At 42.3% G+C, this 25767-nt stretch overlaps 1 protein-coding gene across 12 annotated transcripts in view; it reads left to right on the top strand.

The window, feature by feature from the left end:
• AREL1 (apoptosis resistant E3 ubiquitin protein ligase 1) overlaps positions 1 to 25767 on the top strand; it is a 51801-nt gene that overhangs the window by 7490 nt on the left and 18544 nt on the right. For 2 of the 12 annotated variants that reach the window (XM_001157027.6, XM_016926415.4), the window contains exons 2-5: positions 13306 to 13593; positions 19941 to 20001; positions 20921 to 21147; positions 22071 to 22308. In XM_001157027.6, coding sequence (XP_001157027.3) covers positions 19986 to 20001; positions 20921 to 21147; positions 22071 to 22308 — 481 coding nt within the window. In that variant the 5' untranslated portion in view covers positions 13306 to 13593; positions 19941 to 19985. Of the gene's footprint in view, positions 1 to 3868; positions 3970 to 6775; positions 6869 to 13305; positions 13594 to 14478; positions 14571 to 19940; positions 20002 to 20920; positions 21148 to 22070; positions 22309 to 25767 lie in introns of those variants that run through there. The other 10 variants (XM_063793013.1, XM_063793012.1, XM_063793014.1 and 7 more) reach the window with 10 other exon arrangements.

The following is a 25767-nucleotide window of genomic DNA, read 5'->3' as shown; positions in this document are numbered from 1 at the left end:
CAGGTTAGAGTGACTCAGTAAGGTGGGCATGATCTTATAAAAGACTCTCGTTAAAGCCAGAAGGGTAACTAGTTTATTGTCCCTGGCTTAACTTCAAGGTGCATGTTCTGGGTTGTGGAATTTAGTTGTTGTTTTAAGAACCAGTATCAGGGGTGCAGAGGTCTTATGTGGATTTGGAGAGAAATGAGGGACTAAAACCTTGGCTAAACTTAAGCATTCCGTTTACTAGATTGAAGAGAGGAAAAATCTGTTAAAATATTAAAATCTTTCCAAATTCAGAAATAGACTATAACTGGGGCCAGGCATGGTGGCTCACGCCTGTAATCCCAGCACTTAGGGAGGCTGAGGTGGGCGAATCACCTGAGGTCGGGAGTTCGAGACCAGCCTGACCAACATGGAGAAACCCCGTCTCTACTAAAAATACAAAATTAGCTGGGCGTGGTGACGCATGCCTATAATCCCAGCTACTTGGGAGGCCGAGGCAGGAGAATCGCTTGAACCTGGAAGGTGGAGGTTGCGGTGAGCCGAGATGGCGCCATTGCACTCCAGCCTGGGCAACAAGAGCGAAACTCCGTCTCAAAAAAAAAAAAAAAACAACAAAAGACTGTAACTTAAATAGTGCATGGTAACGTGCGGCATTGAATTTGAAAGAAACAAAGGGAATAAAACTTAATGACTATGAGATAAATGGAATGCAGGAGTTTTAAAAAGTTCTTGTTAAAAAATTTGACGAGAGGATTTTCTCTTGTGAAACGTTTAGATAACCCTCTAGAAAAAAACCAGGAGAAAATCTTTGTGACCTTGAGCTAGGCAGAGTTTTAAAAAAATAGAACACAAAAACCACAAACTATGAAGAAAAAATTTATGTTGGCTTTCATCAAAGTTAGAAACTTCTACTCTTTAAAAAGTATATTTTCTGTTAAGAAAATAAAGAGGCAAACCACAGAAAATATTTGCAAAATGTTTATCTAATAAAGGACTTATATTTATGTGAAAGGAAAATAAGTCTTGGGGCCCCCAAATCACTAAGCTAAAGGGAAAAGTAAAGCTGGGAACTGCTTAGGGCAAATCTGTGTCCCATTCTATTCAGAGTCATCCCCTGCCTACCGAGATAGATGCATATCTGATTGCCTTCTTTGGAAGGGCTAATCAGAAACTCAAAATAATGCAACCATTTTTCTCACCTGGAAGCCCCCCTCCCTACTCCAAGTTGTCCCGCCTTCCTGGACTGAGCCAGTATGCATCTTGATTGATGTCTCATGTCTCCCTAAAATGTATAAAAGCAAGCTGTGCCCCAACCACCTTGGGCACATGTCGTCAGGACCTCATGAGGCCGTGTCCTGGGCGTGTGTCTTCAACCTTGGCAAAATAAACTTTCTAAATTAACTGAGACCTGTCTCAGATATTCGGGGTTCACATTTAGAAGGTATAAAGAACTCTTACAACTCAATAATAAGAAGACAAACAGCTCGATTTTTAAAAAAGAAAAGATTTGAATAGATACTTCAAAGAAACTAATACAAATAATCAATAAACACATAAAAAAATACTCAATATTGTTAGTCCTTAGGGAAATGCAAATTAAAATCACAGTGAGATACCACTTCACACCTATTAGAATGGGTAAAATTAAGACAGTACCAAGTGTTGGTGGATGTAGAGCAACCTGCCTCTTGTGCATTGCTGGTGGAAATGCAAAGTGGTCCAGCCGCTTTGGTAAACGGTTTGGCAGTTTCTTGTAAGTTAAGTAGATACTTACCATATGACCCAGCAATCCCATTCTTAGATATTTACCCAAGAGAAATGAAATCATGTGCCTACACAGACTTGTAGCTTAATGTTCATAGCAGCTTTATCTATGATACCACCAAACTGGATGTAACCCAAATGTCCTTCATCTGGTGAATGGATAAACAGATTGCAGTATGTCCATTTAATGGAGTACTACTCTGCAGGAAAAAGGAGTGAACTACCGAAATGTGTAACAACATGTATGAATCTAAGAACCATTATGCTAAGTGAAAAAATGCTACACACGAAGGACTACATTTTGCGTGTGATACAAATGTATTTCTATGTACCTTTTGAATGTATTCACCTGGATATCCTGTAGACACTCCAAACTTAACATGTTTAATTCTCTACTCATTATCTTTTGATATGGTTTGGCTGTGTCCCCACCCAAATCTCACCTTGAATTTTAGCTCCCATAATTCCCATTGTTGTGGGAGGGATCCAGTGGGAGATAATTGAATCATGGGGTGGTTTCCCTCATACTGTTCTGATGGTAGTGAATAAGTCTCACAATATCTGTTGATTTTATAAGGGATTTCCCCTTTCGCTTGGCTCTCATTGTGTCTTGCCTGCTGCCACGTAAGACATGCCTTTTGCCTTCTGACATGGTTGTGAGGCCTCCCAGCCATGTGGAACTGTGAGTCCATTCAACCTTTTTTCTTTATAAGTTACCCAGTCTCTAGTATGTCTTTATCAGCAGTGTGAAAATGGACTAATAGAGTAAATTGGTACTGGGAGTGAGGCGGTGCTGTAAAGATACCTGAAAATATGGAAGCAACTTTGGAACTGGGTAACAGGCAGAGGTTAGAACAGTTTGGAGGGCTCAGAGGAAGACAGGAAAATGTGGGAAAGTTTGAAACTTCCTGGAGACTTGTTGAATGACTTTGAACAAAATGGTGATGATATGGACATTGAAATCCAGGCTGAGGTGGTCTCAGATGGAGATGAGGAATTTGTTGGGAACTGGAGCAAAGGTCACTCTTGTTATGCTTTAGCAAAGAGACTGGAATCATTTTGCTCCTGCCCTAGAAATCTGTGGAACTTTGAATTTGAGAGAGATGATCTGAAATTGGAACTTACATTTAAAAGGGAAGCAGAGCATAAAAGTTTGGAAAATTTGCAGCCTGACAGTGGCAATAGAAAAGAAAAACCCATTTTTTGAGGAGAAATTCAAACTGGCTACAGAAATTTGCATAAATAAAGAGGAGCCAAATCACCAAGACAATGGGGAAAATGTCTCCAGGGCATGTCAGAGGTTTTCATAGCAGCCACTCCCATCACAGACCTGGAGGCCTAGGAGGAAAAAATGGTTTTGAAGGCAGGGCCCAGGTCCCCCCTGCTGTGTGCAGTGTAGGGACTTGGTGCCCTGTGCCCCAGTTGCTCCAGCTGTGGCTGAAAGGAGCCAAGGTACAGCTTGGGCCGTCGCTTCAGAAGGTGCAAGCCCCAAGCCTTGGCAGCTTACACGTGATGTTGAGCCTGTGGGTGCACAGAAGTCAAGAACTGAGGTTTGAGAACCTCTGCCTGGATTTCAGAGGATGTATGGAAACTCCTGAATGTTCAGGCAGAAGTCTGCTATGGGGTGGGGCCCTCATGGAGAACCTCTGCTAGGGCAATGTGGGAGGGAAATGTGGGGTTGAAGCTCCCACACAGAGTCCCCACTGGGGCACTGTCTAGTGGAGCTGTGAGAAGAGGGCCACCATCTTCCAGACCCCAGAGTGGTAGATTCACCGACAGTTTGTACCATGTACCTGGAAAAGCCTCAGGCACTCAGTGCTAGCCCACGAAAGCAGCTGGGGAGGAGGCTGTACCCTGCAAAGCCACAGGGATGGAGCTGCCCCAGACCATGGGAACCCACCTCTTGCATCAGCGTGACCTGGATGTGAGACATGGAGTCAAAGGAGATCATTTTGGAGCTTTGAGATTTGACTGACCTGCTGGATTTTGGACTTGCATGGGCCCTGCAGCCCCTTTGTTTTGGCCAATTTCTCCCATTTGGAACAGGTATATTTACCCATTGCCTGTACTCCCATTGTATCTAGAAAGTAACTAACTTGATTTTGATTTTACAGGGTCATAGGCAGAAGGGACTTGCCTTGTCTCAGATGATACTTTGGATTGTGAACTTTGAGTTAAGACTTTGGAGGACTGTTGGGAAGGCATGATTGGTTTTGAAATGTAAGGACATGAGATTTGGGAGGGGCCAGGGTAGAATGATATGGTTTGGCTGTGTCCCCATCCAAATCTCATCTTGAATTATAGTTCCCATAATTCTCATGTGTTATGGGAGGGATCCAGTGGGAGATAATTGAATCACGGAGGCAGTTTCCCACATACTGTTCTTGTGGTAGTGAATAAGTCTCACAAGATCTGATGATTTTATAAGGGATTTCTCTTTTCGCTTGGCTCTCATTCTCTCTTGCCTGCTGCCATGTAAGACATGCCTTTCACCTTCCACCGTGATTTGTGAGGCCTCCCCAGCCACATGGAACTGTGAGTCCATTAAACCTCTTTTTCTTTGTAAATTAACCAGTCTCTGATACGTCTTTAACAGCAGCATGAAATTGGACTAATATATCTTTTCTTTCATGTTTGCTTTGCCTCCTTAATTCTCCTTCATTTATCCAGGCTCCCAACCATAGAAAATTTGCCTTTTTCCTTGGCTTCTTCCTCTTGTTTATTCATTTGACCTCACAGATCATTGATCCTGTTGCTTCTGAGAGCATAAAGCAGGAGAGCAACCCATCCAGGGTTGGCTCCCAACTTGCACCCTAAGCCCTGGCCACCCTCAACCAATGTGACTAATGAGGGTCTATGTTGGACCCTGTCTATATTGTGGCCAGTGTATAGCTACTCCATTGGACCAGTAGCCCCTTATCTTGTGCTCATTAATGGGTCTGTCCCCCTTCAGAGTCTTTCACATTGTCCCCAGAGTTACTTCATTTAAAATGTGTGATCCTTTTTCTCTCTCGGTTAAAAAACATCTTTTTGTTGTTGTTGTTGCTTAAAGTCTAAAATGGAGTCATATTCCTTTAACATTCCTTTTTGTTTTGTTTTGTTTTGTTTTGAGAGGGACTCTCGCTCTGTCGCCCAGACTGGAGTGCAGTAGCGTGATCTCAGCTTACTGCAACCTCCGCCTCCTGGGTTCAAGCAATTCTCCTGCCTCAGCTTCCCCAGTAGCTGGAAATACAGGCGTGTGCCACCATGCCCGGCTAATTTTTTTTTGTATATTTAGTAGAGACAGGGTTTCACCATGTTAGCCAGAATGGTCTCGATCTCCTGACCTCGTGATCCACCTGCCTTGGCCTCCCAAAATGCTGGAATTACAGGTGTGAGCCACTGCGCCCGGCTAAAATTTCAAATTAAATATTTCTGAGCTTAATTCTTCCTATCCCAAGAATAATATCTTTTTCCCCTCTTCTGGAAGTTCTTTTTGATACATCAGTATTCCCAGTTAAGAGTAGAGAAAGAGTATAAACTCTGGAATCACATTGCTTGACTCCTTCACTTATAAACTAGATGGCTATAGGCAAGTTATTTTAGCTTTCTGTGCTTCTGTTTCCTAATCTATAAAATATGGATAAAGTATGCTTTCCTCATATGGTTGATGTGAGAGTTAAATGAGATAATACAGATGTAGCACTTTATACAGTGCCTGGCACATAGTAAGTTCTCAATAAAGGTCGATTCTTGTTATCATCATCCTTCAGAGAACACTGGAAAATCCATTATTTTGGATTGTTGCTGTAGTTATTTCCACATGGAATCTCTCTGGAAAACCAGTGAGTCCTTCAGGTAGATTGAAGCCATCTTCCTCACTTGCTGTGGGTTGGGCTGTTGTGGCCTGGCACAAACCACCCTCATAACCTGGCAACCCAGCAGCCTGGTCTGTGCATACAGCCTTGTCCCCCAAGGCACTCCATATCACCTGGGTGTAAAGTTTCAGTCTCAAGCAATTCTCCTTGTCCTTATTCTCCAAGTCTTGCTCCCCAAGAGCAGCGGATTCGTATCTTTTCTCAGTGCATCTCCATTTTACATATGAGACAACTGAAGAGAAGTTTACAGCAAGTCCTCACTTGATGTTGATAGGTTCTTGGAAACTTCTCCTTCAAACAAAATGATGTATATTGATAACCAGTTTTACCATAGGCTAATTGATATAAACAAGAATTAAGTTCCTATGGCATATTTCTGGTCACAAAAATATCACCAAACTATTTTAAATAAAGACCAGAACATAATATACATATTAAAATAAATGAGAGCAGTATGTATAAGAAAGATTGATAAAAACAAGTTAGATAATTATAACATTTACCCAATTATTCCAGTCCACGGTTGAGGGTGGCCAGGGCTTAGGGTGCAAGTTGGGAACCAGCGCTGGATGGGACGCCATTCTGTTGCAGGGCTCTCTCGCTTGTGTGCTGTCTCTCTCTCTCTCTCTTGCTCTTGCTCTCTCTCTCTCTCACACACACACACACACACACCCCCCTCTCACTGTCACTTAGACTGGGACACTTTAGACATGCCAGTTAACTTTGAAGCGCACATCTTTGGGATGTGGGAGGAAATCCAAGTATCCAGAGAAAACCCACACAGAGAATGTGTGAACTCCACACATTGGTGCCTGCCAGGAGTCCATTTTTTTACTCCTCAAAATCATAAGAAAACAGTGTTGAATGAAACTGATGTCGTTTGAGGACCTGCTGTAACTTGTCTAAGATCATTCAGTAGTAAGATTCATGCTCTTAACCACTACATGGTAGTCATCCTAGTTTAGCCCCAGGTGGTCTTTCTAAACACCTTGGTTTTTTTTGGAGACAGAGTCTTGCTCTTCACACGGTCTGAAATGTAGTGGAGCAGTCAGGGCTCACTGCAGCCTCAGCCTCCTGGGCTCAAATGATCCTCCCACCTCAGCCTCCTGAGTAGCTGGGACCATAGGTGCATACCACCACACCCAGCTTTTTTTTTTTTTTTTTTTTAGAGATGGGATCTCACTATGTTACCCAGATTGGTCTTGAACTCCTGGGCGCAAGCCATCCTCCCACCTCAGCCTCCCAAAGTGCTGGGATTACAGGTATGAACCACCATGCTCAGCCTGCTTACTCATTCTTAAGTAATCAGCTCTGTTGTCTCTGCTTTTCCACTTGCACATACAGTTACTTCTCCTTCCTCTGCCCTCCATACTTTGCTTATTCCTCTTTTATGGCACTTGCAACATTGCATTGTCCTTCTCCCATGGCGGACCAAGTTCACTGAGGTTAAGAAAGCACCCTGTCTTATTTATCCTTGTGACTTTAGCTTTTAGCACATAGCCCGGTATATAGCAAATGCTCAAGAAATGTGAAATGAATGAAGAATGAACGATGAAGAGGAACCTATAGATGTTGGTAGTCTGTGAATTATCGAGTGAATTAGACTGTAACCCCATTTCATGCCTCCCAGATTTGGGCATCAGGGCATGCAAGAATGTTCTAGAAGCCAGAAGATAAATGACACGTGTTCCTGCAGCAAAAGATTTTAGGCAAAGAGAAAATAAATATAGATATCTAGGATGGGGAAACATAGCAGAAAAATAATATCATTTAAAATGTGAGTATATGGTATGAGTAAGGTAATGCACAGTAGATCAGAAGTTGAGTGAGGGTTTTGGCTCAAGTACCTCTAGTGGTAAAGGATATGTTAACTCCTTGGTGCCGGGAGCAGAGGCCCAAGCAGCCTTTCTGCTTCAAGTTCAGAATATCTATGAATATATTCAACATATCCATGTTTTATCTTTAGAAATTCATGCAGATATTACATTCTGTTTTATTATCTATGAGTTTGATTTAACATGAAATTTTTTTTTCTCCCCAGTCACTCATCCTCTAGTGAAACAGATGCTGTGGGAACATGGGTCATTTATCCTCTGGCTTCTAGCACATTCTAGCATGCCCCAGTGTCCAAATCTGGGAGTTATAGAATGAGGTACAGTCTAATACGGCAGCACAGTAGATTTCTGTGATTTGGGGGATTGCCTGCTCAAGAGTAGTATGTCATGGAACTGAGGAGAGTGAGTTCATCCTGCTGACTAATGAGGCTGTCCCTGGAAGGCTGCAGTCATTTGGAGGCACCTCATTACCAGATCGTTGGGGATCAGCTGGAGAGAGTTCACAGAAGACCCACAGGAATGATTAAGAGACTGGAGAGGCTGACTGATGAAGAAAGTATAAATGAAAACCATGTAACTTGGCTAAACCACAATAGCAGAAATAGACAACTGTATAAATATCTCAAGAGTATAAACTTGATGGAGGAGGGCCATCTTTTATGGTGGGATTTTGGGTTGGGGAGTATAAACCAAGAGTGGAATTAAGCCATAGTAAATGTAAACTGATAATCCAAAGTGTCTGATATATTCTTGGAACCTCCTTAGTTAGACCACCCTAACCTGTGCACTTTTTGAAAATTGAATAGTTTGTTTTTTTAAGTTCATGTCCCTGGACTCATGGCTGGTGCTTCTCTGTGGAGAATGCTGGAGATTGCATCTTACAAAGCAAACGTCTTTCTTTTGTCTTTTCATTTGGTGGACATCAGTAGGTGATATCAGAACTTCTGTTTGCTGCCACTAGCTCTGTATGCACCAAAATTTTGAAATGAACTTTTACATCATGTTTTTCATGGCTGTGTGTGTGTGTGTGTGTATGTGTGACAGGATCTCTCTCTCTGTTACCCAGGCTAGAGTACAGTGGTGTGGTGTGATCACAGCTCACTGTAGCCTCAAACTTCTGGGCTTAGGAGATCCTCCTGCCTTAGCTTCTGAGTAGCTAGGACAACAGGGGCATGCTACCACGCCCAGCTAATTTATTTTATTTTATTATTTTATTTTATTTTTTGAGACGAAGTCTTGCTTTGTCACCCAGGATGGAGTGCAGTGGCGCAATCTTGGCTCACTACAACTTAAGCCTCCCAGGTTCAAGTGATTCTCCTGCCTCAGTCTCCTGAGTAGCTGGGATTACAGGTGTGTGCCACCATGCCTGGCTAATTTTCGTATTTTAGTAGTGACGGGGTTTTGCCATGTTGGCCAGGCTTTTCTCAAACCCCTGACCTCAGGTGATCTGCCCACTTTGGCCTCCCAAAGTGCTGGGATTACAGGCGTGAGCCACCATACCCGACCAATTTGTTTTTATTTTTTTAGAGAGGGCCCAGTCTGGTTTCAACTCCTAGGCTCAAGTGATCTTCCCAGTTCAGCCTCCTAAAGTGTTGGGAATACAGGTGTGCACTACTGCACCTGGCCTTTCACAGCTTTTTAGAATAGCACTTTAGAAGTAGAGACTGAGTTAGTAGTATGTGTTATGGTAATTTTAGCAACCCGGATACAGTGTTTGGTCCCCGAGATACTAGTTTTAGGAAATATTAGCCTTGATCAAATGCAAGCATGATTGTATGAAATACATACTTTGGAAAATGACTGTAAAATTCCTAATTGGGGTATGGGAAGAATAAAGCCATCAAGTCATAGTTGAAACTAGATGTGTTTGCATAACATTGCAAGTTTTGTAATTCTTTTCCTAAGAAGAGATGGTAGAACTGGAAGAAAATGATTTTTATGCTTTCTTTGATTTAGAAAAATGTATTTGTTTATATAAGGTAGTTATGTAGCTTTAAGACTAAGACCTCTACACCTGGAATTGGTATACTTTTTCAATAAAGCATCAGATAGTAAAGTTTTGTGGGCCATATGTCTCTGCTGCAACTACTCAGCTCTGCCATTGTGCAAAAGCAGCCACAGATAATATGTAAATGAATGAACTTGGCTGTTTTCACAAAAACAGGCGGCTGTTAGGATTTGGCTTGCTGACTCTTAACCTGGATTCTCACTTCTGAAAGCATGGTCTAGGAGACCACCAGCATCAGCATTACCTGTGAACCTGTTAGAGATACAGAATGTTGAGCCCCTTCTCATACTGATTGCTCTAGAGTCTAAACCATGTTTCTCAAACTTCAGCATACATAGGACTCACCTGGGGATCTTGTGAAAGTACAGACTCTGAGATAGCAGGGCTGAACACCATACTAGCCTTGGGGAGGCAATGTTATGACCTGGTCAGTGTTCCTTGGGGAGTCCGCAATCTATTAGGAGAGACTGCTATATAAACAAATAATTTCAATACAGACTAGTAAATGCTATAACGGAGGTATCTTCAGCAGAGGAGCACCACAAAGGAGGAAGTGGTTGATTCTATCTGGTGTGGGAAGAGTCCTCAGAGAGGCCTTGGAGCAGGACCAGAGAAGGGGGAGTGCTTGAGTTGAGTTTTGAAGCTCAGTAGAGGTACTGAAGCATTGCGGTGAGCATGGTAGCTCATGGTAGGGACAGTAAAGCTTATATTACAACTAGGAGTTATTTGATTTAATAATCAAATAGCTGATCACAGGGTTGGAAACCTGCTAACATCATAGTGAATAGAAATAAAAGTTCAGGCTGGGTGTGGTGGCTCATTCCTGTAATCCTGGCACTTTGGGAAGCTGAGGCGGGCGAATCACCTGTGGTCAGGAGTTCAAGACCAGCCTGGCCAACGTGGTGAAACCCTGCCTCTACTAAAAATACAAAAACTAGCTGGGCATAGTAGTGCGCACCTGTAGTCCCAGCCACTAGGGAGGCTGAGGCAAGAGAATCGCTTGAACCCAGGAGGTGGAGGTTGTAGTGAGGCAGTGAGCCAAGATCATGCCAGTGCACTCCAGCCTGGGCAACAGAACAAGACTCTATCTCAAAAAAAAAAAAAAAAAAAAAAAAAAGAAGAAAAGAAAAGTTCAGTATAATCTGTTATCTTAATTTCTTTATACCATTTTCTTTCTTTCTTTTTTTTTTTTTCGAGACAGAGTCTCACTCTATCGCCCAGGCTGGAGTGCAGTGGCGCAATCTTGGCTCACGGCAAACTCCGCCTCCCGGGTTCACACCATTCTCCTGCCTCAGCGTCCCGAGTAGCTAGGACTACAGGCACCCGCCACCGCGCCCGGCTAATTTTTTGTATTTTTAGTAGAGACGGGATTTCACCGTGTTAGCCAGGATGGTCTTGATCTCCTGACCTCATGATCTGCCCGCTTCAGCCTCCCAAAGTGCTGGGATTACAGGCGTGAGCCACCGTGCCCAGCCTCTTTATACCATTTTCTTATTTGAAAAAAGGATAACTTGCCCATTCTCTCCCTTATTTAAGGAAAATCAGTCCCCACCAAAACTGTGTTCTCCAGAAATAGAAACTTTTTACATGTCCTTGCAACATTAAGAATTTGAAAAACACTAAAAGGTACAGGTAGAAAATAAAAATTATTTATAATTCCGTATACCAAGAGATGATCACTATTAATATTTTTATATTTTCCTTTCAGTCTTCTTTATGTAATGTTATGTTTCTAAATTTGGACTTGTGCTACATAAACAGTTTTGTTCCTGCTTTTTTATTTAACATTTTATTTGTAAGCATTTCCCTATGTTGTTTATTCCTTAAAAGTGTCATTTAAAAATTCCTTATATAGTATTCTACATAGTGATCTCTTATAGCTTACGTATATAGTTTGTTGTTTGTGGATCCTTTAAGCTGGTTCCAGTAGCCAGTTGACCCAGGTTTTGGCTCTTGTACTTGGCAAGTCTGTTGGCATTATTTATTTATTTATTTATTTATTTATTTTGAGACTGGGTCTGGCTCTGTTGCCCAGGGTGGAGTGCAGTGGCATGATCTCGGCTCACGGCAACCTCTGCCTCCTGGGCTCAAGCCAACCCCCCACCTCAGCCTCGAAGTAACTGGGACCACAGGCGCCTGCCGCCATGTCTGGGTAATTTTTGTATTTTTTGTAGAGACGGGGTTTTGTTATGTCGCCCAGGCTGGTCTTGAACTCCTGGGCTCAAGTGATCCGCCTGCCTTGGCCTCCCAAAGTGCTGGGATTACAGGCGTGAACTACTGTGCCCGGTCATATTGCTGTATTTTAAACTAAATACATATACTTATTTATTTTTAATGATAAAAGTTTGCCAACTTAATTTCATTTACTGGTCTTCACTCATTCTGTTCTTTTAGCATTTTGTGCTTTCTTCCTTGGTTTCCCATAGTGGAGAGGCAGTAGAGTAGTCATTAAAAGCAGGGATTCTGGGTCCAGGTTGTCTGAGTTTGACTCAGCTCTATTACTCACTGTGTGTTTTCTTGGAAAAGTACTTTAACCTTTCTGTGTCCCAGTTTCCTCATCTGTAAAATAGGGATAATTGTATCGGTGTTAAAATAGGGATAATTGTATCTGTGAGTTTATATGTATGAAGCACTGAGAACAGTTCCTGCCATATGGTAAGACTGTCTCTTCATTTACTAATTAGTAGTCTCTTCTCATTTGTCTTATGGTGGCTGTTTGTGTATGCATTGCCATAAAACCCCTTTCTGCTACATTTTTGGTTCATGAATATCTTCGAGAGTTATAAACTGACTTTACTGGACTTTATTTAGTGACTTTATTTTGAAAGTTCACAGATTTTCCCCTGACTCGTAGTAGCAGATTTTACTGTTTTAAATATAAAATCAACTTTATTTAAGCATGTCTTGGAAATGCATATGTGGGCACGAAGGGAGCAGACTGCATAGGCTGATAGATTGGGCTTTAAAGCTCTTTGGAAGTTTCTCCTTTCCAGCTGAATATTGTCTCGATTCCTTACCATGGCATATAAGGCTGTCCGTAACCTGGTTCTGGCTGTGCGTTCATCTCACTTGTCTTTGTGGTTGCTCCAGACCCTGTGCTGCAACCCCATTATATTCAAACTGGGTATGTGGTTGTGCTGAAGGTTACTCTTTAAGTCTGTGGCCTAGTTTGCTTCTACTGAAGAATGGACTCACACCTGTAATCCCAGCACTTTGGGAGGCCAAGGCAGGAGGATTTCTTGAGCTTAGGAGTTCAAGACTAGCCTGAGCAACATGGCAAAACCCCGTCTCTACAAAAAACACAAATAAAAAATTAGCCAGGTGTGGTAGTGCACGCCTGTAGTCCCAGCTACTTGGGAGGCTGAGGTGGGAGGATCGCTTGAGCCCAGGAGGTCAAGGCTGCAGTGAGCTGTAATCATGCCACTGCACTCCAACCTGGGTGATGGAGAAAGACCCTGTCTCAAAAACAAAAACAAAAACAAAAAAAACTGTGTCTAATTCTGAAGCTCAATGCTCTTAACCTCTACGCTGAATCATGAAAAAGAATAATGTCATAAGGATAGGGAAGTATTTGGGGACAGTGAACTGAAGGAAGCTCTGGCACTTCTCAGCTGGAGACATAGTTATAGACAGTGAGGTTGCCAGTTGACTTTTCTTATGGAGTTGGAGAGAGGCCTCAAGGAGACTGTGTGGAGTTTTAATTGAGAATGCTTGGTCAGAGTTTACCAATTTTTGGTTATTTTTAGTGTCCCAGGGTTTCCACTGCCTGTTCTACCTTCTCTTTGATTTTTTTCTGGGGAATCTTTTTCAGAAATAAAAACCTATTCCAACTAACCCTGTTTTCTTTTTTGGACAGGATCCCGGGGCGTCCTTTGGCAGTCGATTGCACCCTGCACTAGAGAGAAGTCCAGGAATGATATATTCTTGGGCTGTATTTCTCTACCCTGGAATTCATCCAGTTCATCCCAGAAACACTGACCTGGTTACTGTGACAAAGTCTGATGGATAGACCCTTTCTGTTGACCTTGTGGCGTTTTTCTTTCATGTGGAAGTTGGAAGACAAGGTGAAAGGGGCCAAAAGTTACCTGCTTTGGTGAATAGGAGTGCTCTACTTGGTTCTCAGAACATGGGCCCTCGTTTAAAGGTAAGGTAACAGACTGAGTTAAGCTTTAGTTATTGGGATGTACAACATGGATCCAGTGACCAATTCCTAAGCCTTTTCAGCAAGGGATAGCTGTTAAAGTATACAGTTGCAGTGAGAATTGACTTTGTCCCCAGCAGAGCAATTTTAAATATGAAGAAACCAGTTCTCCATTTTTGGGAAATGACTTTTTCACAACTGGTTTTCAGTGTTGGGGCTAAAATTCAGTTGCTACTGTAATTAAAAATCTTTATACTCCGAAAAAGCAGAGGATTTTAGAATATGTATGTTAATCAACTTTCTAACAGTCCCTTGAGACAGATATTTTGAAGTATTTTTCCCCTTTTGTAGGTAATGTGAGCCAAAATGCTGTAGTATTAAGCAACCAGACCAGGATCCTTCGTAAGCAAGTGATATTTCTGCACTAGAGAATTGGCATTGCATTCCACTTTTCTTTGGCGTGCTTTATTTATATATCAAAAGATTAAAAAAGAGCCATAAGAGTTTATCTTTCTAATTTTAGCCTTGCTATGAGATTCCTCACAGTAAGATTGGATAGTGTTTTCTCATACTTTGTTTTACCTGTTTTCATAAATCTTTTTTTCCCCAAATACTTCACTATCCTTATGACTTTATTCTTTTTCATGATTCACTGTAGAGGTTAAGAGCATTGAGCTTCGGAGTTAGACGTAGGCTTTTTTTTTTTTTTTTTTTTAATGGAGACAGGGTCTTTCTCTGTCAACCAGGCTGGAGTGCAGTAGCACAATCATGGCTCACTGCAGCCTTGACCTCCTAGGCTCAAGCAATCTTCCCGCCTCAGCCTCCCAAGTAACTGGGACTGCAGGCGTGCACTATGACATCCTAATTTTTTCTTTGTATTTTTTGTAGAGACGGGGTTTTGCCATGTTGCTCAGGCTGATCCCAAGCTCTTGAGCTCAAGTGATCCTCCTGCCTTGGCTTCCAAAGTGCTGGGATTACAGGTATGAGCCGCCATGCCCTGCTAGGCTTTCCCAGCCAGGCTTGAATCTCAACTCTGTCACTTACCCCAATGTGAGATGTTCAGCAACCTTAAGCCCAGCTTAAAAAAAAAAATCCATAAAACGAGAATAATAGTATTCATCTTACCAAGTTGTTGTGGTGACAGTTACTTAGGTTAACATATGTAAAGCACTGAAGGCAGTGTTTGGTCTGTGATAAGTGACTCAATAAGTGGGTAGAAAGCTGTTAATTTACTACTGTCATATTTTTCTTCTAGCTTAAAGTATCACAATATGCCATATTTATAAAGGTCAAGGACACTAAAGAGATGAACTTGAAAACACACAAAGTACTCATAACAATTTGATGAAATAGTACAGTAGAGCCTCACATACTTGTTTGTACTGCAATTAGACTTGGGAAAGTTCCAAAATAATTTCATACAGGAAAATTATGAATAGCAAAAAGTAGAGCATGCTGTAGAAACTGCTGTAGAAAAATACCATGCATGGGAATCTGCAACCCCAGTGGTGGGCATTTGATACCTGCTTGTTGAACTGAATTAAATTGGCAACTTTTAGGTTGAGGAACTTACAACGCCTGGCTCAAGTGAATATACTGTTAGAGAAATCCTTTCAAACTCTATCTACAAGGAAGATCCCATCTGGAAAATTCCTGATCCTTAGGCATTCTGGACAAAGAAAAGGACAGACATTTGATCTTATTCATATTTATTGAAGTTACTATATGCAATTATGTTGGTTTCTTTGGAGCTTTTTTTTTTTTTTTTTTTTTTTTGGAGACAGGGTCTTGCTCTGTTGTGCAGTTGGAGTGTAGTGCAGTGGTGCCATCAGGGCTCACTGCAGCCTCAACCTCCTGGGCTCAAGGGATCCTTCTGCCTCAGATGCCCTCCCTGCCTCCAGTAGCTTGGATATAGGTGTGTGCCAGCACACCCAGCTAATTTGTTTTCAAGTTTTAGTAGAGGTGAGGTCCCACTATATTGCCCAGACTGGTCTCAAACTCCTGAGCTCAAGTGATCTTCCCACCTCAGCCTCCCAAAGTGTTGGGGTTACAGACATGAGCCACCATGCCCAGCCTGGAGGATTTTTAAGACTACTCATTACCACTCTAAAATGAAAAAACGAGACTAAAAGAATAAAAGTGCTAGGCCAGGCATGGTGGCTCACAACTGTAATCCCAGCACTTTGGGAGGCTGAGGCAGGCGGATCACCTCAGGTTGGGAGTTTGAGATCAGCCTGACCAACATGGAGAAACCCCGTCTCTACTAAAAATACAAAATTAGCTGGGCGTGGTGGTGCATGCCTGTAATCCCAGCTACTCGGGAGGCTGAGGCAGGAGAATCGCTTGAACCCAGAGGTGGAGGTTGTGGTGAGCTGAGATCACGCCATTGCACTCCAGCCTGGGCAACAAGAGTGAAACTCCGTCCCAAAAAAAAAAAAAAAAAGAAAAGTGCTATAAGATAAATAAAAACAATGTTCTATGGAGATTCACATGAGGGAAGGAATTTCTAAATTTAATATTAGGGAAGATTTTGGAGAGAGTGGATAGGATTTTTCCTAGACCTCAGGATCAGGAGATTTTCCATGCATAGAGAATAAAAGGAAGGAGGATATTCTAGGCAGAGGAGATGAGTTTTCAAAAGGAATGGAGAGGGGACATTTCAGAGCTGTATGTAAAAGTGTAAAGGATCTAATTTGGATAGATCATAGGATGAATAACAAGGTATTATAGCAACTGGGGCCAAGGAGAATAGCATGGGGTAGGGGTAGCAGTAGATACAGGACAGAGAGAGCCCCCGACAGGGTCGGAACATGCTTACAGAAAATGCTTACAGAACAGAGGTAAGATCTGGAATAAAAGTGATTTTAGTGACAAAAATAGGGAGGCCTGGCTGGGCGTGGTGGCTCACGCTTGTAATCCCAGCAGTTTGGGAAGCCAAGGCAGGTGGTTCACTTGAGGTCAGGAGTTCAAGACCAGCCTGGCTGACATGGTGAAACCCTGTCTCTACTAAAAAAAAAAAAAAAATACAAAAAATTAGCCTGGCATGGTGGTGGGCACCTGTAATCCCAGCTACTCGGGAGGCTGAGGCAGGAGAATTGCTTGAACCCGGGAGGTGGAGGTTGCAGAGAGCCAAGATTATGCCACTGCACTCCAGCCTGGCAACAGAGCAAGACTCTGTCTCAAAAAAAAATAGAAGGGCTTTTGAGAGAATTCAGGAGGAACCAGAAAGGGGGAATTTGTAGAACGAAGGCAAATTCAGAATGTGACCATGGGTGAAACTGGGAGGTCAGTAAATACTATGGGGGTGGGGAGTGGTTTGAGAGCTGTTGTAGAGCAGTGGGACATTTTGTAAAGGTGATGTCAGCGAATGATGAATTGATAGAACTAACTCCCTGGTCATGAGGAGGTTTCAAGAAGACAGTTGTTTGGGGAAAAAGTAGTAATTGGTCTGTTGAGTTTTAAATGATGAATAGAGGTGGGGCAGAAATGTAGAACTGACTCATTGGAGAAGGTTTAGCTGATCTTGAAAATCAGTTGTGATGATTTGATTGAGAAATAAGTGACAGGGGAAAAATGGCCGAGGACTCCACAAGGTAAAGCTCATTACTGCCAGCTTCATGATAACTGGACTGTGGCTCTCATGTTCTAATTTGTACCCCCTGTACCTGGCACATTGAGTAAGTACTCAGGGCCGGGCGCGGTGGCTCATGCCTGTAATCCCAGCACTTTGGGAGGCTGAGGCGGGTGGATCACGAGGTCATGAGATCGAGACCATCCTGGCTAACACAGTGAAACCTCGTCTCTACCAAAAATACAAAAAATTAGCTGGGCATGGTGGCAGGCGCCTGTAGTGCCAGCTACTCGGGAGGCTGAGGCAGGAGAATGGCGCGAACCCGGGAGGCGAGCTTTCAGTGAGCCGAGATCACGCCACTGCACTCCAGCCTGGGTGACAGTGTGAGACTCCGTCAAAAAAAAAAAAAAAAAAAAAAAAAGTAAGTACTCAGTATTTGTTGGACGAATTATTTTAGGATGAGTTTTTAACCCTTTATTGTAAAATTTTTTAGGCATAAAATTAGAATAGTATAAAGAACTCCCATGCAGACTGTTCAGGGATAGTAATAGAAGCCATGCCTTTTGAAATTCAGATGCATTTCTCTTTGAAGAAAGTGTGGGCCAGTAGAGAGGAGTTTCCTATCAGCTTTGAAGTAAAGGAGTAGTGATACTGGCGCTACTATTGATAATAATTGTAATAATCATTAAAACTTTGAGAACTCACTGTGTGCCAGGCACTACTGTAGGCTGCTTACATGTGTTAACTCATTTAATCCTCACAGCACCCCGTGAGGTACATATAAGGAAACTGGCACTCCTTTACAAAGATTAAATGACTTGTCCAGGGTCACATTATGAATGATGGGGCATGGAATTGAAGCCAGGTAATCTAACTCTAGAGTCTGCCCCCTTATCCTCTATCTTATGCTATTTGTTATGCTGTTTGGCTAGAGCTTTGATGGCCGTGGGGAGTTGCATTGAAGTCATATCATACTAAAGGAGATGATACCATAGAAATTATTAAATTGCAACTCTTTTTACAGCAATGAGATTCTGAAGCCTAGATAGGTCACACAGTTTGCAGTCCTGGGATTGTTCTCCAGGCTTCTCAATTACTGCATGTCAGCTGTCTCTCACAGAAGGGTTGTTGTAGTTGTCAGAGATAGTAGGTGGGAATTTTTCTAGCCCTCATGACTCAAGCCATACATTTGGCACTGCTTTTATTCCTCTAAGAAGACCACAAATCTGTAACACCAGCCACATATACTTCATTTCTTTGCTGAGTGCTGTAACTTCCCTGAGGACCAGAAATTTCACATCTAGGGTCAGATCGAATGGCATCCCGCTGAGGAAGTACCTAAGGCAGTTAAACTGCCAGTTTTGGTCCCACCAAGTCATCTAGTGCATCCTGTAAGATGCAGACAGATGCTTTTTGAGAGATCGTAGCAGCTTTTTGAGATGATAGCTGTTGGGTCCCCAGCTAATTCAGCATAGGGTCCCAAGAGATGAGATACTTGTTTGGGAAGGAGGTTCAGTAGTTGTGATCCCAAATTTTGGCTCTTTATATTGTCTGTAATAGACCCTTTTGGGAGCACCTTCATCCACATGACAATTCTAATGTTCCCAGTGTGGATTTCTTTTCTAGTAGGACTTTAGATAATCACTCTAAGTAGGATTTGTATGAAACTTTTGACGGTCATTCCTCAAATTACCTACTCTCTGTGGGTTCCACTGGGTATATTGTTATCAGAGGAACTAAGCAAGCACAATCAGGTGTAAAAACACACCCTGAAAAAAAGTTGTTTTGGTCCCTCCCAGATCTGAGCCTAGAAATTTTTAGCTGTCTTGTCTCTACGTAATATTCTAGTGCTGATAAAAGGTGCTGGGTCAAGATAACATTGACAGCCTTAGTGTACACTGACTTGAAAAGAAAGAGTGCATTCATGCATTGTAAAATAGCATATACAGCCTGTGCTAAGGTCAGACTCAGTGATAAGATATGAACGTTAGCATACATTGCATTTTTCCTTGGCAGTACTTTTATTGGTTGACATGATCAAATGAGTAATTAAGATTGAAGTCTTATTCTGGAAACAAGTTTAACAACAGTGAAAGTCTTCCCTCAGACTCCTACCTTGACAGGCATGACTGAGGATGAGAAGTACAGTCTCCTTTTGTTCCTCTCCTTGGTCTTTCTGCTGAGCTCATCTTCCAGAGGGCCCATTAGTTTGTCTGATTGGTAACAGCATAAATGACTTCACTTTCAGACCCACTGCTTATTATTGGGATGACCCAGAGTTCATTTTAATTACATAATGCCAACATGATGATAATGATACTTGCTTTTAAAAAAAAAATCTACATTTTATATAGCCATTTCTACTTAGCTGAATTACTCCCAAAAGGCAAACATAAGGGGAAAGTGACTCCATTACCCTCTTTGCATGTGTTAATTAGCACCACTTTGCATGAGGGAGGGAAACTGTCTTGGGAACTATGGATCTAAGAAGATGAAAGCCATGTTACTGCATTTTGAAATTAGCAATAAAGCAAGTGGCTGTTTGTGGTATTCCTAGAGTGGTCAGTAGATTGGAAGTCTTTAAGGGGAATGATGCAGTCTCTTTGTTTCTCTGAAATATATTATACGGCACCTGTCAAGCTAGAAAGAGGATAGGAATAGTAAGGCTCTAGACTAGAGAGAGTTGTTTGGCTCACGCCATACACTCTACTTTGTCTTACTCTGAGATAGCTATGAGGCAGAGTTGGAGACAAAAACTAAACAAGTTTTCTTTTAACAGCTGCAGCTGTGATCCTCGGCTGTCTGTTGGCATTGACGGGACCTGATGTTTTACGTTATTGGTACGTTATGGAAAGAGCTCTCTCTATTATATTTTTGTAAAGGTTGCTTGGGTCCTTTTTGCCTTTCTGCCTATTCTTTTCCCTTTGAAAATGGAGCTGAAAATATTTCTAGTCGTGCCAGAATGTACCTTCACAGAGTTGGCATTGGAATTCATTCATCTGGGTTTATTGAGCAATTATAGTCAATGCCAGACACTGTTTACTGTGGAGTCTAAAGTTGAATAAGACAAAAACCTGCCTTCAAGGAGTAGGCATTCATAACATAAAGGGGAATGGTCAAGGAGGAGAAAAGTTATACCAGATGAATGTGTAGGAGTTTGAAGGAGCCCAGAAAAGGGAACTGCTAACTCTGGTGGGGATTGGAGAAGACTTTTGCCAAGTACACAAGGGAGGGGAGGGCTCCCAAATAATGCATTCTTTAAGAAGGAAATGGTGGGAACCAAAGGCACATCCTTTTGACTGCTTCTGTGGGGTGCCCAGCAAGTGCAGGAAGGTAGGGAGCAGGGCGGACATTATATGCAGCTCATATAGAGCAAGAGTTTGCAAACTTTTTCTATAAAAGGCCAGAGAGTAAATATTTTTGGTTCCGAAGGCTCATTTCAATGACTCAACTCTGCCAGTGTAGTGCAAAAGTAGCCATAGACAATTTATAAATGATGGGTGTGGCTGTATCCCAATGGAACTTTATTTACCAAAATAGGCAGTGGGTGGGCTTTGGCCTGAGGACTGTAGTTACTGACCCCTGGTGTAGAAGTTCCTTTCTTATCTACAGAGGTAGTGCCCAGTGCAGTGTTTCTTTGGCAGTCTTACAGTCTCATCCTGACCTCCTTTAATTTTTGAGAAATGGCTGGCCTGTTGCATAATGAAAAGCTGTAATGTGTAACTGGCAGGCGGTTTGTGTGTTCTCTCTTTTGCATAGGTGGAATCACAGTGTCTGTGGTTGCATTCTTCTTCACAATTAAGTTCCTCTTTGAGCTTGCCGCACGTGTAGTCAGCTTCCTCCAGAATGAGGACCGTGAGCGCCGAGGGGACCGGACTATTTATGACTACGTGCGGGGAAATTACCTGGATCCCCGGTCTTGCAAAGTCTCCTGGGATTGGAAGGACCCCTATGAGGTGGGCCACAGCATGGCCTTCCGAGTGCATGTAAGGGAATGTTTCTGTCTCCATACCCATTGGGGTTTCTGAGTAACTTGCTTTCCAGAGCCCAGGTGCTGGCCTGGAATGTTAACATTTTCTCTTGTTTTTCAACTCCTTCCAGGAACTAGTGAATTGCTACTATCTGAAGAGTCACAAATTTCTCTGTCATTTTGATTTAATAGGTCCTTAGCTTTGAAGAAGTATAAAGCTTAATGTTACCTTTTCAAAATAAGAAAAATATTACAGAAAAGAGTAAGTATTATAGATAGGGGTTAGCAAATCAGGCCCACCTTCTGTTTCTTTAAATACATTTGTCTTGGAACACAGCCACACCCATTCATCATGTATTGACTATGGCTGTTTTCACACCTGAGTAGTTATGACAGTTGAGTAGTTGTGTACGGTCCACAAAGCCAAAATATTTACTCTCTGGCACTTTACAGAAAAAATTTCCCAACTCCTGCATTGACTTCTCCACTGTAGCATTAAGCTTGGCTTGAGAGTCTGAACCCCTCCTACCTTTGTCTGGTAACGCTTTAGTTCACTCATTGCCAGTGCTGCCGGCTAACTTACCTTTAAATTTGGGTTAGCATTGATAATATAAAGGGCTGGTAAGACCAAGGAGGCAGCATTGGTGGTTCAGAAGTGGCAAGTTAAAATGGACATTTTCTTGATTTAGTGGTAAATTCTACCCTTGTCCTCTGAACAAGTTAGGAATTTGCTCATGACTTAATAATGGTTTTCTTTAGAGTATTGAGGGGATTTGTTTCTCTCTGTGTTTTTGTGAGCAGGACTGTGAGCAACAGGGTAGGTACTGGGATTTACTGGTGTGGTCTCTGCCAGCTACTTCCTCTCTCCCCACTCACTCTACACAGGAAATGTTTTTTTCCTCTGCTTGCTAACAGGTGTCCTTCTTCTCCCCATGGCAGTTATTCTATAAGAACGGGCAGCCTTTCCCTGCACATCGGCCTGTGGGACTAAGAGTTCACATCTCTCATGTCGAGCTAGCAGTGGAAATTCCAGTGACCCAGGAAGTCCTTCAGGAGCCCAATTCCAACGTAGTAAAAGTGGCCTTCACTGTGCGCAAGGCTGGGCGTTATGAAATCACAGTGAAGCTTGGTGGATTAAATGTGGCATATAGTCCCTACTACAAAATTTTTCAACCTGGTAGGTTCTTTTTTCCTTTCTTTTTCCCTTTGTCTCCTTCCCTCTCTCTCTTTCCATCCTGTCTTTCCTTTTTAAAAATAATACCTTTATTGAGATTTAATTCCCATGCCATAAAATTCATCCTTTTAAAGTATACAGTTTAACGGTTCTTTAAATGCAGCCATCATCACAGTCGATTTTAGAGCATTTTCATCACCTCAAAAAGAAACCCCATACATGTTAGTAGTTACTTTTCCCCCAAATCCCCCAGACCTAGGCAGCCACTCATCTGCTGCCTCTGTGGATTTGCCTGCTGTGTTTGGCTGCTTTTGTCTTGCTGTAAAGAAATACCTGAGACTGGGTAATTTATAAAGAAAAGAGGTTTATTTGGCTCATGGTTCTGCAAGTTGTACAAAAAGCATAGCACCAGCATCTGCTTCTGGTGAGGCCTCGCGAAGCTTCCACTCATGGTGGAAGGCGAAGCGGGAGCAGGAGTGTCTAATGGTGAGAGAGGGAGCAAGAGAGAGAGGGAGGAGGTGCTGGGCTTTTCTAAACAAACAGATCTTGCATGAACTCAGAACAAGAGCTTATTCATTACCATGAGGAGGGGACCAAGCCATTCATGAGGGATCCTCCCCTATGACCCCATCACCTCCCACCAGGCCCACCTCCAACACTGGGAATCACATTTCAACATGCGATTTGGAGGGTACAAATATCTAAACCAGATTCAGTCATGCTGTAGCGTGAATCTGTACTTCATTTCTTTTTATTGACAAATAATATTCTATTTTATGTACATGCCATATTTTATTTATCCTTTCATCAGTTGGTGGTCGAATTGTTTCTACTTTTGGGTACTGTAAGCAACACTACTGTGAACATTTGTGTACAAGTTTTTGTGTTGACATGTTTTTATTACTCTGGGAGTAAAATTGCTGAGTCATTAGTTTGGTTAGTTCTTAAGGGCTAAGGGCTGTGGTATCCACAGAAATAATAGGACCTGGGGTCCCTGGGTAACTTTTGAAGTGAAACCGTACTGAGTGGGGCCTTAAGATTTGTGTATCTTTGCTTGACTAGTCCTTAATTTTCTTTCTCTGATAGCAGAGTAAGGCTCTGGACAAAGTGGCTCCCAAGCCGTCTCTCTTTCCATGTATCCTCTCCTTTGCTTAAGTGCCTCACTCAGATACTCCTTTTCATATGAATTATCATCACCCACCTCTTTGCCACCAGTGGAGAACAGCTCATACCCTTACATGTACCAGCCTTTTTAAAAAAATTAAACTTTTTATTTTTTGATAATTGTATATTCATATGCATTTGTAAGAAATAATGCAGAGATCTGGTGTACCCTTTTCCCAGTTTCCTGCAATGGTAACATTTTCCAAAACTACTAGTACAGTATAACAGCCAGGTTATTGACATTGATACAGTCAAGGTACAGAACATTTCCATCATCACAAGGATCCCTTATGTTGCCCTTTTACAGCTGCACCTATCCCCCCCAACCTGTTTCTTTCTTTTTTTTTTTTCTTTTTTTTTTTGATGGCGTCTCGCCCTGTCGCCAGGCTGGAGTGTAGTGGTGCCATCTTGGCTCACTGCAACCTCCAACTCCCTGGTTCAGTGGATTCTCCTGCCTCACGCTGAGTAGCTGGGATTACAGGCACGTGCCACCACGCCCAGCTAATTTTTGTATTTTTAGTAGAGACAAGATTTCACCATGTTGGCCAGGATGGTCTCAATCTCCTGACCTCATGATCCGCTCGCCTCAGCCTCCCAAAGTGCTGGGATTACAGGCATGAGCCACCGTACCTGCCCCCCATCCCCAACCTGTTCTTAACCCCTGGCAACCCACGAATCTATTCCCCATTTCTATAATTTTGTCATTTGAAGAATGTTATATAACTAGAATCATATAGTATATAACCTGTTGGGGTTGACTTTTCCTCACTCAGCATAATTTTCTGGCGATTCATCCAGGTTACTGAGTGTATCAGTAGTTGGTTCCTTTTTACTGCTGAGTAGTACAGGTTGAGTATTCTTCATCCAAAATGCTTGGGACCAGATGTGTGGTTTTGTGGTTTTTTTCTCTCCAAACGTGGTATAGGAATGTTTTGTTGTTTTTGAGACAGGGCCTTGCTCTGTCACCTAGGCTGGAATGCAGTGCAAGGATCATGGCTCACTGTAGCCTTGACCTGCTGGGCCCAAGCAATCCTTCCACCTCAGCCTCCCAAGTAGCTGAGACTACAAGTGTGCACCACCATGCTCGGTGAATTTTTTGATTTTTTGTTTTGTAGAGACAGTCTCATTATGTTAACCAAGCTGGTTTCTAACTCCTGGCCTCAAGCAATCCTCCTGCCTTGGCCTCCCAAGGTGCTGGGATTACAGGCATGAGCCACTGTGTCTGCCTAGAAGTGTCTTGGATTTTGGATTTTTGGGGGTTTTGGAATATTGGCAATATACTTACTTACCACTTCAGCATCCCTAGGCCAAAAATCTGAAACCCTAAATGCTTCAGTGAGCATTTCCTTTGAGGATCATGTAGGTACCCAAAATGTTTTGGATTTTGGAGCATTTTGGATTTCTGGTTTTTGGATTAGGGATTCTCTACGTATATTCTGTGGTCTGAATGTACCAGTTTGTTTAACTATTCATCTGTTAAAGGTCATCTGGGTCGTTTCCATTTGGGGGCTATGATGAATAAAGCTGCTATAAATATTCACTTACAGGTTTTTATGTGAACATAAATTTTCATTTCTCTAGTATGCAATTGCTGAGATGTATTGGAGTTGTATGCTTAGTTTCTTTTAAATTGCCAAATTCTTTTCCAGAGTGGCTATAGCATTTTACATTCCCACCAGCAATGTATGAATAATCCAGTTTCTTCACATCCTTGCTAACATTTAATGCTGTCATTATTTTTTATTTTAGCCATTGTGATAAGTGTGTAGTGGTATCTCATTGTGCTTTTAATTTGCATTTCTTAAATAGTTAATGCTATTGAACATCTTTTCATGTGCCTGTCTGTCATCTATGTATCCTTTGGTGAAATGTCTCTTCATGTCTTTTGTCCATTTTCTTTTCTTTTCTTTTCTTTCTTTTTTTCTTTCTTTTTTTTTTTTTTTTTAGACATCCTTGCTCTTGCCCAGGCTGGTGTACAGTGGTGCTACCTTGACTCACTGCAACCAACCTCCTCTTCCCAGGTTCTGGCAATTCTCCTGTGTCAGCCTCCTGAGTAGCTGGGATTACAGGCAGGCACCACCACGCCTGGCTAATTTTTGTATATTTTGTAGAGACAGAGTTTTGCCATGTTGGCCAGGCGGGTCTCGAACTCCTGAGCTCAAGCGATCCACCCCCTTGGCCCCAAAAAGTGCTGGGATTACAGGCGTGAGCCACCACACCTGGCCCTTTTGCCCATTATCTAATGGGATTATTATTATTTATTTATTTATTTATTATTTTCTTTTTTTTGAGATGGAG

The sequence above is a fragment of the Pan troglodytes genome, chromosome 15 (genome assembly GCF_028858775.2).
Source record: "Pan troglodytes isolate AG18354 chromosome 15, NHGRI_mPanTro3-v2.0_pri, whole genome shotgun sequence".
In the NCBI taxonomy this organism is placed as follows: Eukaryota; Metazoa; Chordata; class Mammalia; order Primates; family Hominidae; genus Pan; species Pan troglodytes.
The sequence above is the reverse complement of the archived record's forward strand: the minus strand, read 5'-3'. Positions and strand labels throughout refer to the sequence as shown.